Source organism: Morus notabilis, unplaced genomic scaffold (genome assembly GCF_000414095.1).
Source record: "Morus notabilis unplaced genomic scaffold, ASM41409v2 Scaffold112, whole genome shotgun sequence".
Classification (NCBI taxonomy): domain Eukaryota; kingdom Viridiplantae; phylum Streptophyta; class Magnoliopsida; order Rosales; family Moraceae; genus Morus; species Morus notabilis.
The window spans coordinates 306754-324704 of NW_010367100.1; the positions used below are offsets into that span (position 1 = coordinate 306754).

General features: G+C 34.1%; 1 protein-coding gene and 1 pseudogene across 2 annotated transcripts; one reads left to right on the forward strand and one right to left on the reverse strand.

The window, feature by feature from the left end:
• Positions 1 to 800: 800 nt before the first annotated feature.
• Positions 801 to 7283, reverse strand: LOC21399841. 2 transcript variants are annotated; one of them, XM_024174628.1, is made up of 6 exons: positions 7077 to 7283; positions 4389 to 5021; positions 3971 to 4059; positions 3069 to 3168; positions 1705 to 1935; positions 801 to 1228 (listed from the first exon to the last, which is right to left on the reverse strand). In XM_024174628.1, exons 1-6 carry the CDS (start codon positions 7233 to 7235, stop codon positions 1223 to 1225), a joined length of 1218 nt encoding a protein of 405 aa, XP_024030396.1. In that variant the 5' UTR covers positions 7236 to 7283; the 3' UTR covers positions 801 to 1222. The 2 variants fall into 2 exon arrangements, with proteins under 2 accessions (XP_024030396.1, XP_024030395.1); XM_024174627.1 differs by having other exon boundaries at positions 1676 to 1935.
• A 2227-nt stretch (positions 7284 to 9510) lies between these two features.
• LOC21399843 lies at positions 9511 to 13076 on the forward strand (annotated as a pseudogene).
• Positions 13077 to 17951: the final 4875 nt, after the last annotated feature.

Below are 17951 nucleotides of genomic sequence, written 5' to 3' on the forward strand. Positions count from 1 at the left end.
CTAAAACAACAATGATCTACTTCTCAAATTATGTTGTTTGGCAGCAGTTTTTAGAAGCTACCGGTCAAAAGAATAATTTACCAAATACCTGAACCTACTATAACTTCTTTAAAAAAGTTAAAAGCAGCCTCTAAAAGTAATACCAAACGGGTTCCATATCAATAACTGAAGCATTTTGCCAATTTGTTTTTCATCGCCATTGTGTAATTTTCACTATTTTAACAAATGAATATGAAGGAAAATCTGGCAGCCAAATGAACAATTTTCGATTCAAACCAAAGTAACGGGGGAATACTACTATACTAGTGTGTAAAGGAGACGTGTATCTAACATGCGCGCGCTTCAAGAACTACGAGATTACATGAGTAATGGCCGTGACAAAACATGAGTTATCAATGCATACCTAAATGAAAAGTCCAATGGTGCTTCTTACTGCTACCATAACAAATGGCCAAACTTCTGTTATTCTAAGGCTGAACGTAAAACAAAGAGAAAAATGGCATCAATCGACCCGCGGGTGTACGGGAAAGTGATCAGACGGACCCGTCTTTTGTACTCCGCGTTCGGACAGCTCGTTCAAACAGCTCATCTGAGGACGAAATTCATAGATTACGTGAAAATATCAAGCTTACTCAAAATTGGTGCATCAAGAAATCCCAACTACCTAAACATATTAGAGTAAATTATGGCACTGCTTGCACGTGCAATTTCATAATTAACCGCTAAAGAATGCACAAGACAATTTCTAAGCAAACCCTTTCTAGCGACTTACAGCTCCCAACTATTCTTTCTACCAAAATTTCTTGCATTAATTTTTTCATACAATAATCAATTATATAATCTATAAAACTTCACTGGATACAGGACTCAACGAGCTTTAACACGCATCAAATTCCGACCATGCACAATTATGCATCCTTTGCAACGCTAAACAAGCAGTATGAAAAAAGAAAAGGAAAAAAAAAAAAAGTGAATTTGAATTGAGGCATGTTTTCAGCGCTCTTTCAATCAACGGTCAGCAACTACCGAATCTTTTCATCGATTATAATATGATGAAATGCTCTATTGGCAGGTTCACTCGTCATCTTCGTGAGGTTTCCAAGGCAAATTGTCTATTGCCAGAGGGGGAAAAAATCGAGCGCAAGTTCATACTCCGCTAAATCAGTTGAATGAACTTCAATTATTGCTTATAGAGACTGGATGCTTCATTCTGTTGTTAAATTCAACACTGGAAAAGTGACGAGGATTAAATATTAGTCCTTTGCACAAAAGGCTATAAACATGCAAGAAGAAGCAGTAGACTTCTACAGAAAAACAGAAGACAGAATTAGTCATTCTAATATCTTTTCTTTTTTTCCAAAACATGTACGACACTAAACACCTAAAACCTTGCATAAACCGAAAACTACACACCCAGGATTGATAAACAAGGACAAAAACAATTATTTGTCAATTCATTTAATTCAGAAAAAAAAAAAGAATTCTTTTACTGTCTTCAAGGAAACAAACAAACGCATAATCATAAAAGCTAGGATAGCCTCAAACGCATAATAGTGAGTATCATCCCTAGTGATAGTTCAAGACTTCAGGGAAAAACTTCAAAGAGTCCAAGTGTTACCAAATATGCAAAAGATGAGGCGGACCAAAAGTGTCTTGGTTTTTCATAAGAGTTTACCATTCCAGTCAGAGGGTTAATTTCGGTACCTCTGCTAGTTTCCGTTCTGCCGAATAGATCTTTTTACCGGTAAGAGAATCATTCATAGATGATAATTTATAGGCTCGTCCCAGTAGAAGATCTTGCAACACAGGGACACATGAAGGACTAAAGCAATCATTGAAGACCAAGCGACGAGTGTTTTCCGATAGAGACTGCGTAATGGCTTTTATGCTATCAACATAACCTTGTTTGCGATCAGCATCCAATCCATCAACAACCTATTTACATGAGAAATGAATTAATATAGGAGACATCTCATAGTATCATGTCCCCTCATTATTAGGACCTGGGAGATTTGTAAAATGAATAATGAATTCACAGCTCATGTGGTGCAAACATATGTTCATTACACCAGTAAAATCAATCACCGCATTGAACATCAGCAATGATTAGAAAGAGATAGTTACTCATATAATGTCCATGCAGTTACATAATAAAAATATAACAAAATTGGAAGTCCGCAAAAATGTTCCCCAATCAAATATTTAAACCTATCTCTAATAGCAATCAAAGAAATCAGACTTTGTGGAAAGACTTAAGTTTTGTATAGTAACTTATGCATGTATCATAGCCTCCCATTTTCTGAAAAATGATGATTTCAGTTTATACTACTCGTTAAAAATTCATTAATTGTGAATATGCCCATCCAATATTTAGAAGGCAAACTTGAAATATATACGTGAAAGTCAATATGTTATTATTCAATTAACAGTAAGAAAGTGCATTCACTCATTCCATCCTTTTGAAAAATAATATTGTATAGTTCTATGAACTAGGTTTTGGTATTCCTTCTCGAGCTTCTATTTCACACGCTAGGTGTAGCTGGCGGCGGCTATACTTATTGCACTACCTTAATGTAAATGCATATCGAAGTGTTGACAAGAAATGAAGAACAAAAAAGTACATAAAATAGTTAAAACAACACAGGGCAACCACAGGCAAAGATGAAGAACAAGAAATTGTCACCAGCCATCGAAAAGTATACAACGGAAATAATAAATTTCCAAATATACAGCCCGGCTGACTTGATACACAGTCTTGCGATATATGAAAAATAGAACTGAAGAAGACATCAAACCGTTAATTAAAAACAAATTTTCAGTATCAAAGAGATCCAGAAAAGAAAACCAAAATCAGTGTATCATTATACTTTTATTCATTAAATTCTCAAATATATTTAATTTCATAACTTGAATAAAAATAAGAGTTCCAGGCAAAGACGTAATGATAACCTACAAAACTAAAATGTGGTTTAAACCTTGCTTTACACTATCCATAATAATTCATAACAAAGTTGAATCGGAGAAAAAGGAGTATTATTGCAGAGTAAATAAACAGATTAACACATTACCAATAAAGAGACCCCAGATATATCAATGGCCTTCAGAGAAATAAGCTCCAAAAGTCTCTCAGGTGTTGATATGAGAAACTCAGGCTCGCAATTCTTCAACCTATTGATGAAAAGAAGTTTTTAGTGAGAAATGAAACAAGACAGAGATATGGTTGAGTTATACTAGAGAATAAACATAACAAGTGCATGAGAGCTAAGAACTTGGCAAATAACATTACAACACAAAAGGAAGATAGCTACATGAATTCATGCACGAATGCCCTCAGCAACAACCGTAATGTTCTAACCAAATAACCTATGGAGAGGCGTCATGATAAATGCATATTTAAACAAAAGGAAAATTTTCCTTTTAGTACCCTATATCAAAATATGAGTTTGGTACCCTCTACTTTTAATAATTTCATGCCGGTACCTTGACTTTTTAGAAAATCTTCTTTTAGTACCTTGGGATACTTTTTTTGAATATGAAATGACAAAATTGCCCTCATTATATAATATGTATAAAAACTTTTTAAAAAATCTTAAAGCTGCAACCGGACACCCAAACTTCACTCTGTCCCAAACATAAAGCAAAAATCTTAGTTGTAGGTTTAAGATTTTTTAAAAAGCTTTTTATATAGTTAATAATAAGGGTAATTTTATCTTTTGGTGTCCCAAAAAACTGCCCCAAAGTACCAAAAGAAGATTTTCTAAAAGGTTAAGGTACCAGCATGTTAAAAACAGAAGGTACCAAACTCATATTTTGATATAACACAGGGTGCCAAAATAAAATTTTCCCTAAACAAAAATAGTAGGATAGACCGGCAACTTGTCAATCTCTTTTCTTTTTTTTCATTTCTTTTCTTTCTTTTTCTTTTTTAAGTAAAATAACATTTAAATTGTATAGTCTGACATTTACATACCCTTGAATCTGGTGGTCTATGGAAGCACCTGGATGTATACTCACTGTATGTATTCCATGAACTTTCAAAGGTTTGCACACTGAACGTACCTGATATGACAATAGAAGAGGGGAAAAAATAGAAATTAACATATCCTCTGCATTTGATGTACAAACACAAGAATACTATTGCTTGTTGTTGTCGAATGGTTGAATAAGAGGCACAAAAATGATTGTTGGGCACAAACTAATCCCTTGTTAGTTGTTACCTCACTCTTAACATGTTTGTATTAAGTCAACTTGCATGTTTGAAAGTTCCTATGCAAGCTTCAAAATTAAACGAGTAAATGTCTAAAGACTAAAACTTTCATTTTCAAGAAAAGATTCACAGAACTGAAGAGTTCCAAAATGCCTCAAAAGACGCAATATATAGCACAAACCTTCACAGCTTTCTCTTGGGATGGCACAAGAAACAAAAGAAATGGGCTGGAATATGATAGACCTTCTTCCTCCTTTCTTGAAATAGTGTCAGCAGCACTGCAAACAATCCATGAAATTTGCTCTACAGTAGAAGACACGCTTGTCTCTAATATATCCTTTCCAGCTGAATAACATTTCCAAAACTCAATCCCCCAAGTACTAACAAACAAAGGTTTGTCCTCCTCGGCAGTGTGGGTGTCATCATGACGCAGTGCATTCTCTATTTCATTCAAGCACATAATAAGATACTTAGATGGACATTCTGAATTTTCAAAGTCCTGTTCTTGGTGATCACGCACACCTTCATTCCCATTGAACTGAGTCTTTGTTCTTAGCACCACATCATTGATAGACTTCAACGATATCTTTTCATTCTTCAAACTTGCAACCTTAGCTTTGTCATCAATGTCATTCACACTCGCATCAATTTTACCAAGAGTTGGTTTGCATGGAGGTACTTTCTTCTCCTTTGAAAACGCCTTCTCATCCTTTTTGTAAGGCCTAACTTTTCTGGTTACCTTTGTTTCCAGATCTTTTTTACCATGCCTGTCATTGAAGGGATCGTCAGGGGTAGGAACGCTAAAACACATCCCCTGTAATGTCATGAGAAAAGATATAAACAACTTTAATTTGGAAATCCGACACTTCCTTTAGAAATTATTTAAACATACTACTAGAAAAGAAAAAAAAAAAAGAAAAAAGAATAACGAGCAAAATGAGCAATCACTGGTTACTATGCGCATCACACAACTTAATAAAAGAATTCAACTTACGACCAAACGACATTTACCAAAAAAAAAAAAAAATAATAATAATAATAATAATAACAGAAAATAAAAGTTTACCAATTGCCTCAAGCCTAATGCAATGGGGTCATTTAGCAAGAATCTAATTGACTCATTTGCTACAAAAACTGAATTCATATTCACAGCATGTAAATATAAATATAACCAAAGCTATATATATAGATTATATGTGGTATATGCGAATCTCCAATGAAGAAGAATAAAGAAGATGCCCTAAATTGTAACAACTATAGGGACATAAAGCTCATAAGTCACACTATGAAGCTTTAAGAGAGAGTTATTGAAAAGAGATTAAGGGCCACAACTACCATCTTAGGTAACCAATTTGGGTTCATGCCCGGTAGATCAATCATGGAGGTTATTTTTCTTCTTAGAATGCTGATTGAAAGGTATAGAATAGCTAAGAAAGATTTGCATATGGTCTTCATAGATTTAGAAAAGGCATATGATAGGGTACCGAGAGAAGTGTTATGGTAGGTACTAGAGAAAAGAGGAGTGCATATGAGATATATCAAGGTAATAAAGGATATGTATGATGGAGCTGTCGCAAGTGTGAGAACTACTGGAGGCTACACGGAAGAGTTCCCCATTCGGATTGGCCTTCATTAAGGTTCCGCTCTTAGTCCTTATCTTTTCACTGTCGTGATGGACGAGCTGACAAGAGAAATTCAAGATGGGATTCCCTGGTGTATGCTTTTTGCAGACGATATAGTTTTAGTTGATGAACATTGAGAGGGCATTAACCGTAAGTTAGTACTATGGAAACAGACCCTTGAGACAAAAGGATTTAAGTTAAGCAGAACGAAGACTGAGTACATGCATTGTAGGTTTAGTAATTTGAGAGACTAGAGTGATGGAATTTTTTTGGATGGTGTGGTGATTGGGACTTTTAGGAAATTTAGGTACCTTGGATCCATAGTGCAATGTGAAGGAGATATAGATGAGAATATTGGACATAGGATTAAGGCATGATGGGTTAAGTGGAAGAATGTCATGGGAGTTTTATGTGATGATAAGATACCTATTAAGTTGGAAGAAAAATTCTATAGGACAACAATTCACTCAGCTATGTTATATGGTAGTGAATGTTGGGCCATCAAAAGACAATAAATATACAAGATGAGTGTGGCGAAGATGCGTACGTTAAGATGGATGAGTGGCCATACGAGAATAGATCGCATACGGAATAAATTATTCGAAGTAAAATAGGTGTAGCACCAATAGAAGATAAGGTGAGAGAAAACCGTCTGAGGTGGTACAGGCATGTACAACGTAGATCGTTAGATGTACCTGTTCGTGCTTGAGAGAACATCCAAATACCTAGTACTATGAGAGCGAGGGGTAGATCAAGAATTATTTAGGCCGACATAATTAGACACGACTTTCAAGATCTATAGCTTCATAAGGGTCTCGTGTTTAATAGAACAGACTGAAAAGGAGAAATTCATATAGTCGATTCCAATTATTTGGGATTAAGTGTTGTTGTTGAAATAGAAAAATACACACATAAATACATGACCAACCATTACCATGCCTACATTATCAACATCAGTGTCATTTTGATATCCACTCGTATCAAGTAAAAATATTGTGCACAACTCATCAGATAAATCATTCAATAAGAAAGCACAATCGAATTACTTCTCTAGCAATGTTAATCTACGCTCTCACAAATCATATAGATTCATCGCAAAAAAACTCATTCAAAACAAAAGCGCCACTTTCCTTTTCCACAAGCAAAAATCCACTTAAACCACAGCAAGATTAAACTGTTTTCCATAACTAAAACCGCAAAAAAAAAATCAAATGAAGCGAAAACGACGTTGCCCTTCGTGGAATCACCTGGCATTTGCGGCGCGTGCCGGACTTGCGGCGCTTCTTGGCGGCGATAAGGGCGGCGACGCGCGCGGAAACCGAGGAGGAACTCTGGGTCTGACTGTTGAGCTTCTTCCGATTGGCTTTGCTCTTCTTCCTCGTCACTATGTCGTCTCCTTTCGCCATGGAAACGCAGAAAGAAGGAGAGAGAAAGCAAAAAGAATCTAGAGAAAGAAAGAGAGAGGTCTTGAAGTGAGGTTGGAAATTTGGAACGGAGGGTTTAAGCCGAAGTGCAACTCCGTTATTTGGGATGATTGATAAGGGTTTGTACGTCATTTACATATGGAAAAACCTAAAATGCATGACTGTTACATTTTTATGGGTTAAATTTGATTAATACCGTGGTGAAAGAATTATATTAGTTCAAATTTTATTAATTAAGAATAAAAAGTAAAAATTTTATAACAATGCATTTGAATGATGAATTTACTAATTTTCTGGGGCTAAAATTACTTTTTTGTCCGGTCTTGTACATCATTTCTATAAGGAAAAACTCTTAAAATGTATGAGTTTTAAATTTTTACTGGTTAAATTTGATTAATACCATAGGTAAAGAACTATATTAGTTAAAATTTTATTAATTAAGACTAAAGAGTAAAAATGTTATAAAACGGTGAATTCACTAATTTTCCCTTGAATGTGAATGGGAAATTGGCCTCGGGCTGAAATTACTTTTTTGTCCAATGGCAACATCTAAATCTAAACTACATGCCGTTTTTGGGAGAGTGAATTGGTGAAATACATCGTTGGTGGGATATAAATAAACGACATATTGTTTCTGCTGTTCAGAAAAAAAATACATATATATATATATATTTCTTTTTTTTTCTTGAAAGAAAAGGACATATTGTTTTGGTTTGACGAAGAATCAAAATGTCGTTTCCAAGTGACTTATTTCCTTCTACCGAAAAAGATTGTCGTTTTATCTAAACTATGAATTTCATAGAGCATGTTACGATGATTCTTAAAAAAAAAAAAAAAAAGATATGTCGTTTTCACATGGAATATAAACGAAATATATGTTTTTCTTTTTTTCTATTTTTTTTTCTCATGACCAATATTTGTTCGGCTCACTCGGTTGTAAATTTAATGGAATATTCAAGAATGATTACAAGTACAAATTCAACGTGAAAAATACTTAAAAGAGACCGCCAAGAAAATGAATCTCATTTGTGGGTCTCGCAACACCTTCTATTAATAGATGGCGCTAAGCACCATCGGTGCCCAATAACATTACTCATTTAACTCAAGTTTTGCCAAAACTCATATTAGGAAATTAAACAACAAGAGTCTTTTGAGAAAATCACATAATTTACATTTAAGAGTGTATGTGTATAAATTTTTACCATTTATTATTGATTAATACCCTATTATTAGTACAGTTATTTGACTAAAAAAATTATTAATTAAAAGTAAATGATAAAAATTTTGATTTATACAAATCAAAATGTCGTTTCCAAGTGACTTATTTCCTTCTACCGAAAAGATTGTCGTTTTTATCAAAACTATAATTTTCATAGAGCATTTTACGATGTTTTTAAAAAAAAAAAAAAAAACGATATGTCGTTTTCACATGGAATATAAACGAAATATATGTTTTTCTTTTTTTCTATTTTTTTTTCTCATGACCAATATTTGTTCGGCTCACTCGGTTGTAAATTTAATGGAATATTCAAGAATGATTACAAGTACAAATTCAACGTGAAAAATACTTAAAAGAGACCGCCAAGAAAATGAATCTCATTTGTGGGTCTCGCAACACCTTCTATTAATAGATGGCGCTAAGCACCATCGGTGCCCAATAACATTACTCATTTAACTCAAGTTTTGCCAAAACTCATATTAGGAAATTAAACAACAAGAGTCTTTTGAGAAAATCACATAATTTACATTTAAGAGTGTATGTGTATAAATTTTTACCATTTATTATTGATTAATACCCTATTATTAGTACAGTTATTTGACTAAAAAAATTATTAATTAAAAGTAAATGATAAAAATTTTGATTTATACAAGAGTATTTTTCTCCCATTCCTAAGTCTTTTTTGTTCATTTAATTCGTGTCCTTTTCTGATCCTAAACCACTCCCCTAAGTTCTTTTTAATCTCATGTGGCATCCTAAGTCATCCAATAAGACAAACTACAACTTCAATATTCTTGTCTCACGTAGAATTGTTCTTCCACTAAAGGGGGGGAAAAAATCATGTAAGGTTTTCATTTAACTTCAGGCCAAGTTAGTTGACTTTCCGGCCAGTTGAATTTTCACCGCCGAAAAATTAACAAAACTAACCACATTATCAGTTCAACAAAACTAAAGAAACCAACCCATAAGATTATCTTGTAGCCATTTTACATTCTTCAAACACATAAAGAGAACGGATCAATCAATCCCAATTTAGTGATGGAAATTACAACCACGGAAAAGGAAAATCATACTAATGAAGCTAACATTCAGAAGAAACTTGATGCTGGAGCTCTTTTTGTGCTCAAATCTAGAGGTACATATAATTACTAATTAGTGTAAACAAGAATATTAATATATAAATATTTAAGTTCATAAGCTGTTGTAATTGAAGTGTTTTCTTGTTGATGATGTAATATAGGATCATGGTTGCACTGTGGATACCACTTGACAACTACAATTGTAGCCCCAGCGCTGCTTAGTCTTCCCTTCGCTTTGTCGTTGCTGGGTTGGTTTGCTGGGATCTCGTGTCTTGTAATATCAGCTTTGGTAACTTTCTACTCCTACAATATGTTGTCCTTGGTTTTGGAGCATCATGCTCAGCTCGGATGGCGTCAGCTCCGCTTCCGCGAAATGGCCACTGATATCTTAGGTGCTTCCACATCTGTTCTGTCATGTTTAGTTTACTGATTCGATTTTTTTTTAATTTGAGTTGAAATGTGACTTTATGTGAGAGCTTTTTACTGCAGTAAAAAAGTTAGATGTAACTGCTTCTGAAAGCTTTTTATTGTAGCAAAACTCAAATTCAAAATTCGAATCGGTAAAATGAACGGGGCTTATATATTCATGTCACGTATTAAAATGTGTGAAATTGTTAAAATGGGCAAGATTATTTCTAGTGGTTTCAAGTATGCATAAAGATGATCATTTGTATGCACGTATAGGACCAGGATAGGGAAGCTATTTTGTTGGTCGAATTCAATTTGGTTTATGCTATGGTGCCGTTATAGCCTTCATTCTTCTTGGAGGGCAAAGTCTTAAGGTACTCAGTTTTAATTCGTTTGCCATTTTATAGGATATTCTAAAGTGTACTTGGTTTAGGTGAATAAAAATAGAAAAAAGCAACTAGAACTTGTCAACACTTTTGCAAATATTTATCTGTAGTTTTTGTCATCTTAAAAAGTAATGATTGAATTTTTGAGAATTAAACTAAGTATTGTGAGTGTTCATGAATAAATTTTATCTAAGCCACTAAAATTGAGTGAATTAAGTAATTGAATCTAGAAAAGTAAATTAATTTAACTATTAAAGCTAGAACACAAGATCTAATAAAATCTATTTATCCAAGGGTCCAAAATTGGCCATCCATATTGATCAAGGGATAAAAATGGCTCAAAGTTCGTCATCAGCACACAGAGGGTGCAGTTGTGCGCTTCAATGGCGTGGCCACCCGGCTAGTGGCACGCCCACGTGCCCAATGTGGCGCGGGCGCACAGGTTGTGGTGCAGGCGCGCCCCTCAAGTGGCGTGCCCACACAAGTGGGTCTGCCCAAGAGGACCGTTGTGCGGCCTTGAGTGTCTTTTTGCTCTAATTTTTTACTCTAAAAAGCCACCGAGTCCCATTTCATTGTTGTTCCTATAAAATAACGCCAAAAACACATTAAACTAATAAAAATGTTTGAAGACTCACAAATATTTAAACTCAAAAATACTTGATTTGTCGGTAAATAACCTCGTCATCACCAATATTCAGCTCAACCCGGAGAAAAAGATCTTATATATGGTAAACAACTTTGTTTATTTGATATGAGATTTATGTGTTCTTACATTTTCTTTATCTTCTTTATTGCATTGTCTTGTGGAAGTATATTTACTTGCTCTATAGTTCAAAAGAAGCAATGCAGCTCTACCAATTTGTCGCCATTTTTGGGATATTGATGCTGGTTTTTGTCCAAATTCCATCCTTCCACTCCCTAAGACACGTCAACCTCATCTCCCTTGTCCTTTGTCTTGCTTATAGCGCCTGCGCAACAGCCGGTTCAATATACATTGGTAGGAACATTTTGTACAAAACAGTAAAACTTATACAAGTGTGTGTGTGTGGGGAGAGAGAGAGAGAGAGAGAGAGAGAGGATCATTTGTCACTTAATACTCCAAATCCTTCCATACTTCCAGGACATTCTACGAATGCACCGGAGAAGGTCTATTCCGTAAGTGGACATAGGCAAGATCGCATTTTCGGATCCTTCAATGCTATTTCAATCATCGCCACCACATACGGAAATGGAATTATTCCTGAGATTCAGGTTTTCCTTTTGCATCTTCTCAATTATTTTCATTTATTTATGCATTCCTAGGCAAACAGATTTACATGATTGTTGTATATAGTCATTAATAAGTTCAACGTTGTGTTATAACTCTTTAATAGAACTCATTTCTAAAAGTTAGTTTGTAAGAAAAGAGTGTCCAAATGGTTATATACTCACATGTTAAACTCATACTTTAACAATGTGAGACTTAATCAGGATCCTAACATACCACCACGCTTCCGACACCAACGTCTACGGCAACCCACTCTGGAAAGCCCACTCTGGCCTTTTCAGGCTGCCTCTCCTCAGGTCGTCCCTTCCGCAATGTGGGCCTGAGGAGGGGCATGCTCTGATACCAATTGTTATAACTCTTGGATAGAACTCATCCCTAAAAGCTAGTTTGTAGGGAGAGGGTACCCAAGTGGTTATAAACCCGCATATTAAGTCTAAATTTTAATAATGTGAGACTCAATCAAAATCTTAACATGTTGATTTCAAAAGAGGCTCTTTTCCCTAATGGTCCATTATATTTTGCAGGCAACTATATAGCACCACCAGTGAAGGGCAAGATGTTCAAAGGATTCTGTGTGTGCTATGCAGTTGTGGTGACAACATTTTTCAGTGTTGCAATTTCGGGTTATTGGGCATTCGGCAATCAAGCACAAGTAACAGTTCTGAGCAACTTTTTGGTTGATGGAAAACCTTTATTACCAACTTGGGTTCTCTTGATAGCAGCTGTGGCTTCAGTAAGATCCTTTGCCTAATATGTTCTATGTAAAAATTTAAATTAAAAAATGAAGGTTTTTTTTTTTTTTTTCAGCCACCTAATTATTTTCTGTCAAACCTTTAAAACCCAAGAAACACTTGTGAACTTTACATTAAAAACTTGACTTGAGCTGATCTCTCCAATCAACTAAAAATTCTGACCAGGCTCCCAAATTATCTTAAATAACTTCCAGCTCTATCTCTTACTTCTTTTGGCTGTAATCATTTATTCAAGGAACAATCAACTGTAGCCATAACATAACGAACACAAAATGGTCTTTTTTTCTTCCTTTTTTTTTTCCGCCCACTAAACTTCTGCACCTTTTATCAGGTTAACTTGCAGCCAACAAATGAAGTGCTTGAGCGCAAGTTTGTAGACCCGAAAATTGATCAATTCTCCATTGGTAACACCGTACGAAGATTGGTTTTTCGATCATTATCGGTGGTCATAGCCACAACTGTTGCAGCCATGTTTCCTTTCTTTGGAGACATCAACGCAGTGATTGGAGCATTTGGGTGCATCCCTCTCGACTTCATTTTGCCAATGATCTTCTACAATGTCACCTTCAAGCCTTCCAAAAACAGCCTCATTTTCTGGGGAAACACGGCGATCGCCTCAATCTACTCTGCTTTGGGCGCTTTAGGAGCAATATCTTCCAACAGACAGATTGTTCTTGATGCCAACAAGTACAGCTTTTTCGCTAACATATAGTTAGGATATATACGGTATTTCTCTCTCTCTCTCTCTCTCTCTCTCTCTCTCTCTCTCTCTCTCTCTCTCTCTGACAATGGGTAGAGAGGAAATTCTGGATTACAAAACTTCAGTTGATTAGAGAGAAATCATTTTCCACATGATCTGGTTGTGTTTTGGATGATCACATCGAAGCTAAACTCAAGACATGTCACAGCACATTTTGCACGATGTACTTACATAGAATGAAAAAATAAAAAATAAAAAATAAAAAAATAAATAAAAAGAAAGCAAGCTTGGCTGAGAGTTATCCATAAAAGAAAAAGAAAAAAAAATAATCAGAAAAAGCTTGTACCGTGGCAATAATATAGAATCATACGTTTAGGACCCGTTTAGTTCACTGATTCGAGTTTTTAATTCGAGTTGAGATGTGATGTTATGTGAGAGTTTTTTACTGTAGCAAAAAAGTTAGATGTGACTGTTTATGAGAACTTTTTACTGTAATAAAACTCAAATTTTAAATTCGAATCGACGAAATAAACGGGGCCTTAAACCATTTCTATTTTCCCCCATAATTTCAACTTTTTTGACTTGTTTCCTTCAAAAGCTTGTACCATGGCAATATTATAAAATCATACCTTTAGACCATTTCTATTTTCCTTCATAATTTCAACTTTTTTGACTTGTTTCTGTGAGTACTTCTCAGCGCACTTGCATCTTTTATACATGTTTGTGTCTTCTTCTGCTCTTATTTTTGGTAATTGGTGAGTGATAGCAAAGGAAATCGAAACGAAGGAAATTAAAGGTCTGTTTAGTTCACTGATTCGAGTTACGATGTGACTTTATATGAGAATTTTTTATTGTAATAAAAAAAATAAAATGTGATTATTTTTTAAAACTTTTTATAATGTAATAAAATTTAAATTTTAAACTCAAATCAGTGAAATTACGTAACTTAAAAACTGAGAAAGTTTTCTTTTAGGATTAAAGGAAGCTATAGGATATTTACTTCTACTTTTCTTTCCAAACTACGATTTGGTACTTTAAATCGGAAGCAACCATACGTACGTACGTACATACAAATTAGTAACCAACCATACATTCATTGCGATTGGTACGTTGCATATAAATCGCTTTTCTTAAATAATAGGCCTTGCTTAGAGAGCTTTTTAAAAAACAAAAATAGTAGAAAATATGTCAATATGAAAAATTTAAAAAAATATATAAGTCAATTTTTAGTTATAAAAATTAATAAGTTATAATTTATTAAGTTATGGTTCATAACCAAATAAATTATGGATAAATTTATTAAGTTATGGTTTATAACCAGATAAGTTATGAACAAAAATAGTAATTTAGCCTATTTATTAACTTATGTAAACTATTAGTCTATTAATTTTAATTCATCTCAAGTCTTGACCAATTTTTCTCTTTCTTTCTTTTAAAAGCTTCTTGTAGTTTTCTAGGTCCAAAAGCTATTATAAAAAATGTATAGATGATCTATGAGAAGTACTTCAACTTTTTAGAAGAATTCATAATCAAAGCTAAAAAAATATAGATTCTAAAAAAAAATATTGATATATAAACTTTAAAATTTATATTAAAATTTCATTAAGGTATTATAAATCTCATTCTAATATTTTTATTACTTACTAAAAAATTTATAAAATCATTTCGACTCATTAAACTCTTAATTCTTAATATTTAATAAAAAAACCATAATTTTTAGTTTTTTTTTCTACCGTCTAAAAGAAAAAAACAAAAAACTCGGTTAAAGCCTAAAGGGGCCAAAATGTCACACTTATTAAGGCCTTTTGCCTCCAACTAGAACCCAAAGGCAAAGCCGAAGAGTGCTTACTGCTTAGCTCTTAAAGTTTGACTAGTTCCCGCTAAATACCAATAATAAGGTCAGCGTCACTCCATCGAAATTATAAAGTTTATATAAGTCTCGTTTATTTCACAGATTTAAATTTTCAATTTAAGTTGAGATGTGATATTTTTTAAGAATTTTTTATTATAGTAAAAAAAATTAAATGTAATTTTTTCTGAAAATTTTTTACTATAAAAATTTAAAACTAAAAACTCGAATTGGTAAAATAAACGAGCGCATAATAATTCTTTTCTTTTTGAATACAAACACTTTTCAGAGAGCACCGAAGAATCATTGGTATTTAGCGGGGAATAATCCAAAATAGTTTTCGACTAACACAGTTTCCAAATGGCAGCCAAATTACACTATTGACAATGGCTGAGTTTGCTAGAGCTTTTGGGAGGCCAAAATCACTTTTTTGTTCAGCTAAAGTTAAAAAAAGTGTTTGGTAAACATTTTAAAAACAGATTCTTAGAGAATCTCAAAGCTATTTTGGGCTGAAATCAGAAGCAGCTCATTTGCTGTTTCCGATTGTAGATTGTGCGGGAATCTACTCCTTTACATTAATGAAATTTTTGTTATCCCCAAAATACCCCTGCTGAATCAAAAAAATTCTCAGCCCCCTCCTTCCTGCTCCTTCGCTCTCTGCTCCTTCGATCTCTCATCTCTCTCAGCCTCAGCCTCTCAACCTCAGCCCTCTCTCAGCCTCAACCTTGCTTTCTCAGCTCCCTCCGTTTATCTTGATTCTCTCTCTCTCAGACCCCCTCTCTCCGTTTTCGGCTAGGATCTCCTGCGATTGTCGGCGGCGGAGTCTCTCCTCTCTCTCTCTTCTCTCGGTGTTGGTGGTTTGCTCGTGTTAGGGTTTCATGATTTCGGAGCTGGCTGAGACCGGATCTGGTTGGAACTCATCATCTCTGCATCTGTAAGTACTCAATTGAGCTTTTTTTTAATGTTGATTTGGTTTTTCTGAATGTCGATTAGCTGGGGAAATCCTTCAAATTATGTCATGTTTATTCACTTCACTTCTGAATGAGATTTTGCCTATGTTATATATATAAGAATTTGATAGTTTCCAAGATTCAATCTTTTGATTCATTAGAATATAGTTTTAGGTTTAAATCGAGTTTTTTGGGGTATAATTTAGATAATAAACATTGTGGAGAAGCAAAATAATGAAGGTTTTAGTTAGCCTCTGGACTTTTTGCTGTTTTAGGCTAATTTTGGTTTCCTTCGGATCCAACTGAATTTGCAAAAATAGGTTAAGACAAATAGGTTTCTATGTTTGTTTATTTCTCATCCAATCTAGGACTTTTCGTCTTGGATCAAATTTGCATCGTTCTTGGTTTTTGGAGAAAAATATGTTAGATTTGTCTGCTTACTTGCTATTTTTATGAATGTTTATGAATTAGGACTCTCATCCTATCCGACAGTTTCTTTCATGAGCTGAATTTATCAACTGATGTTTTTGAGAAGGTATAATACTGCATATTTATTTTCATAACATGGATACAATACAATAACTTATTGACTGGTAGAAATTTATTTTATGTGTTTGTGTCATTGTAGTTCTTTTATTTTTATTTCTTACATGTATACTCCAAAAGAATTTCATAACTTGATTTTACTTATTAATATTCCTATTCTCATTTTTTCCCCCACACTCTTTGTTAGATATATGGATAGAATAGGAACTGTGGCAGTTATATGATGATCCACTCTTGAAATTATTATCGATAATATGTCCAGAAGAATAGTGTCCTATGATCTTTTGAAGGTAAAGCCATTTTGTCTAGTTTAATAAATAAGTTATGCCTTTAACTTTTGTCGTTCAAGCTTATGCCAAGTGCTAACATAAAGTTAAATCTTTTAAGGGGAAGAAATGTACTGGACATGGCTAAGTTGAGGCTATTTACCTTGTTCATTTACCTTATAATGTCTATTATTAAGCTCTAATGTTGGTGAAACGCAAAGTTTAATAAAGGTGCTTTTACTTTGCAAGAAGCTTTTGCAATCCCCCGTCAAAGGCCAAATTCATTTACTGTCTTTTATTTATAGGATTTAAAATGATTCATCTGCCTCTGCAGCATATTCTTTCTTGGCTGCTGCATAAATATTAACTATACAACCTTGGTAAATCAAGTCTATGGGTAGTGCAATATACCGCATGATGTATTTACCATTTTCTTGATTTCATCTTTTCATTACCTGCTTAGTCAAACTAAGGAGAACTTATTTTTGAATTTTCCTGCAGATAAAGGGCAGCTTACTTCTGATTTATGGAGAGGAAAAAAAATAATATTGGTCAAGAAATCCCTTTATAACTGAAGGGTTATATTGCTGGCTCAACTTCAAATTTTGGAGCAGGTTGATAACGGATCTCAACTGTTTGAGAAGTTTGATTCTTGATCTTATATTTTGGATGTTGTAACCCCATTGCCTTGGATTTTGGAGTCTGTTAGCTCGCAATTGATTTGTTTCAAGGATGTTAATATTAGCTTGAAATAGTTTACTTGGACTAGAATAGTCGATTCGGCAGGCCTCAAAATTTTACACATGAATTCAATCATTCTTTTCCCCGATAGTGTTGTTGTAACCGGAAATTTTCTTGTCTTTATAATTTTCTTTTGTATCCATGATTGAACAAATTTTCTTTGGATTGATTGTTGATTCATTACAAGTGCAAGCTAGCAATACTGAGGTTCATGAGTCTTTTGTGTAGGGATGGCATCAGGGCAGATATACTTCCCCATCTCCGCCCCTATACTTCCTAACTTGAGTTGGGGTTGGGAATTCCTATCGGATTTTTCTCTGTACCCTACCAATTTATTCATTTCTTGCGACATAATCAAAACTCTTTAAGTAAATTTTTTCAAATTAAATGTAGATTTTTGGGAAGTCCTATAATTAATTATCATTTGGCTTAGCCCGTTTCTTGGTATGAAATTTCTCAACAAATTTATCATATTTTTTGTAGATTTTTGAGAAGAACCCCACCAAAATTGATAATTATGGTATTTAGTTGGGTT

What these genes read in the sequence shown, in the direction of transcription:
- LOC21399841 (XM_024174627.1), bottom strand. Translation starts at nt 7,235, where the DNA reads ATGGCGAAAGGAGACGACATAGTGACGAGGAAGAAGAGCAAAGCCAAT. An exon ending in GCACGCGCCGCAAATGCCAG is followed by an intron (nt 5,022 to 7,076) that starts GTGATTCCACGA and finishes ATGACATTACAG; the next exon opens with GGGATGTGTTTTAGCGTTCC. An exon ending in ATAGACCACCAGATTCAAGG is followed by an intron (nt 3,169 to 3,970) that starts GTATGTAAATGT and finishes TTTCATCAATAG; the next exon opens with GTTGAAGAATTGCGAGCCTG.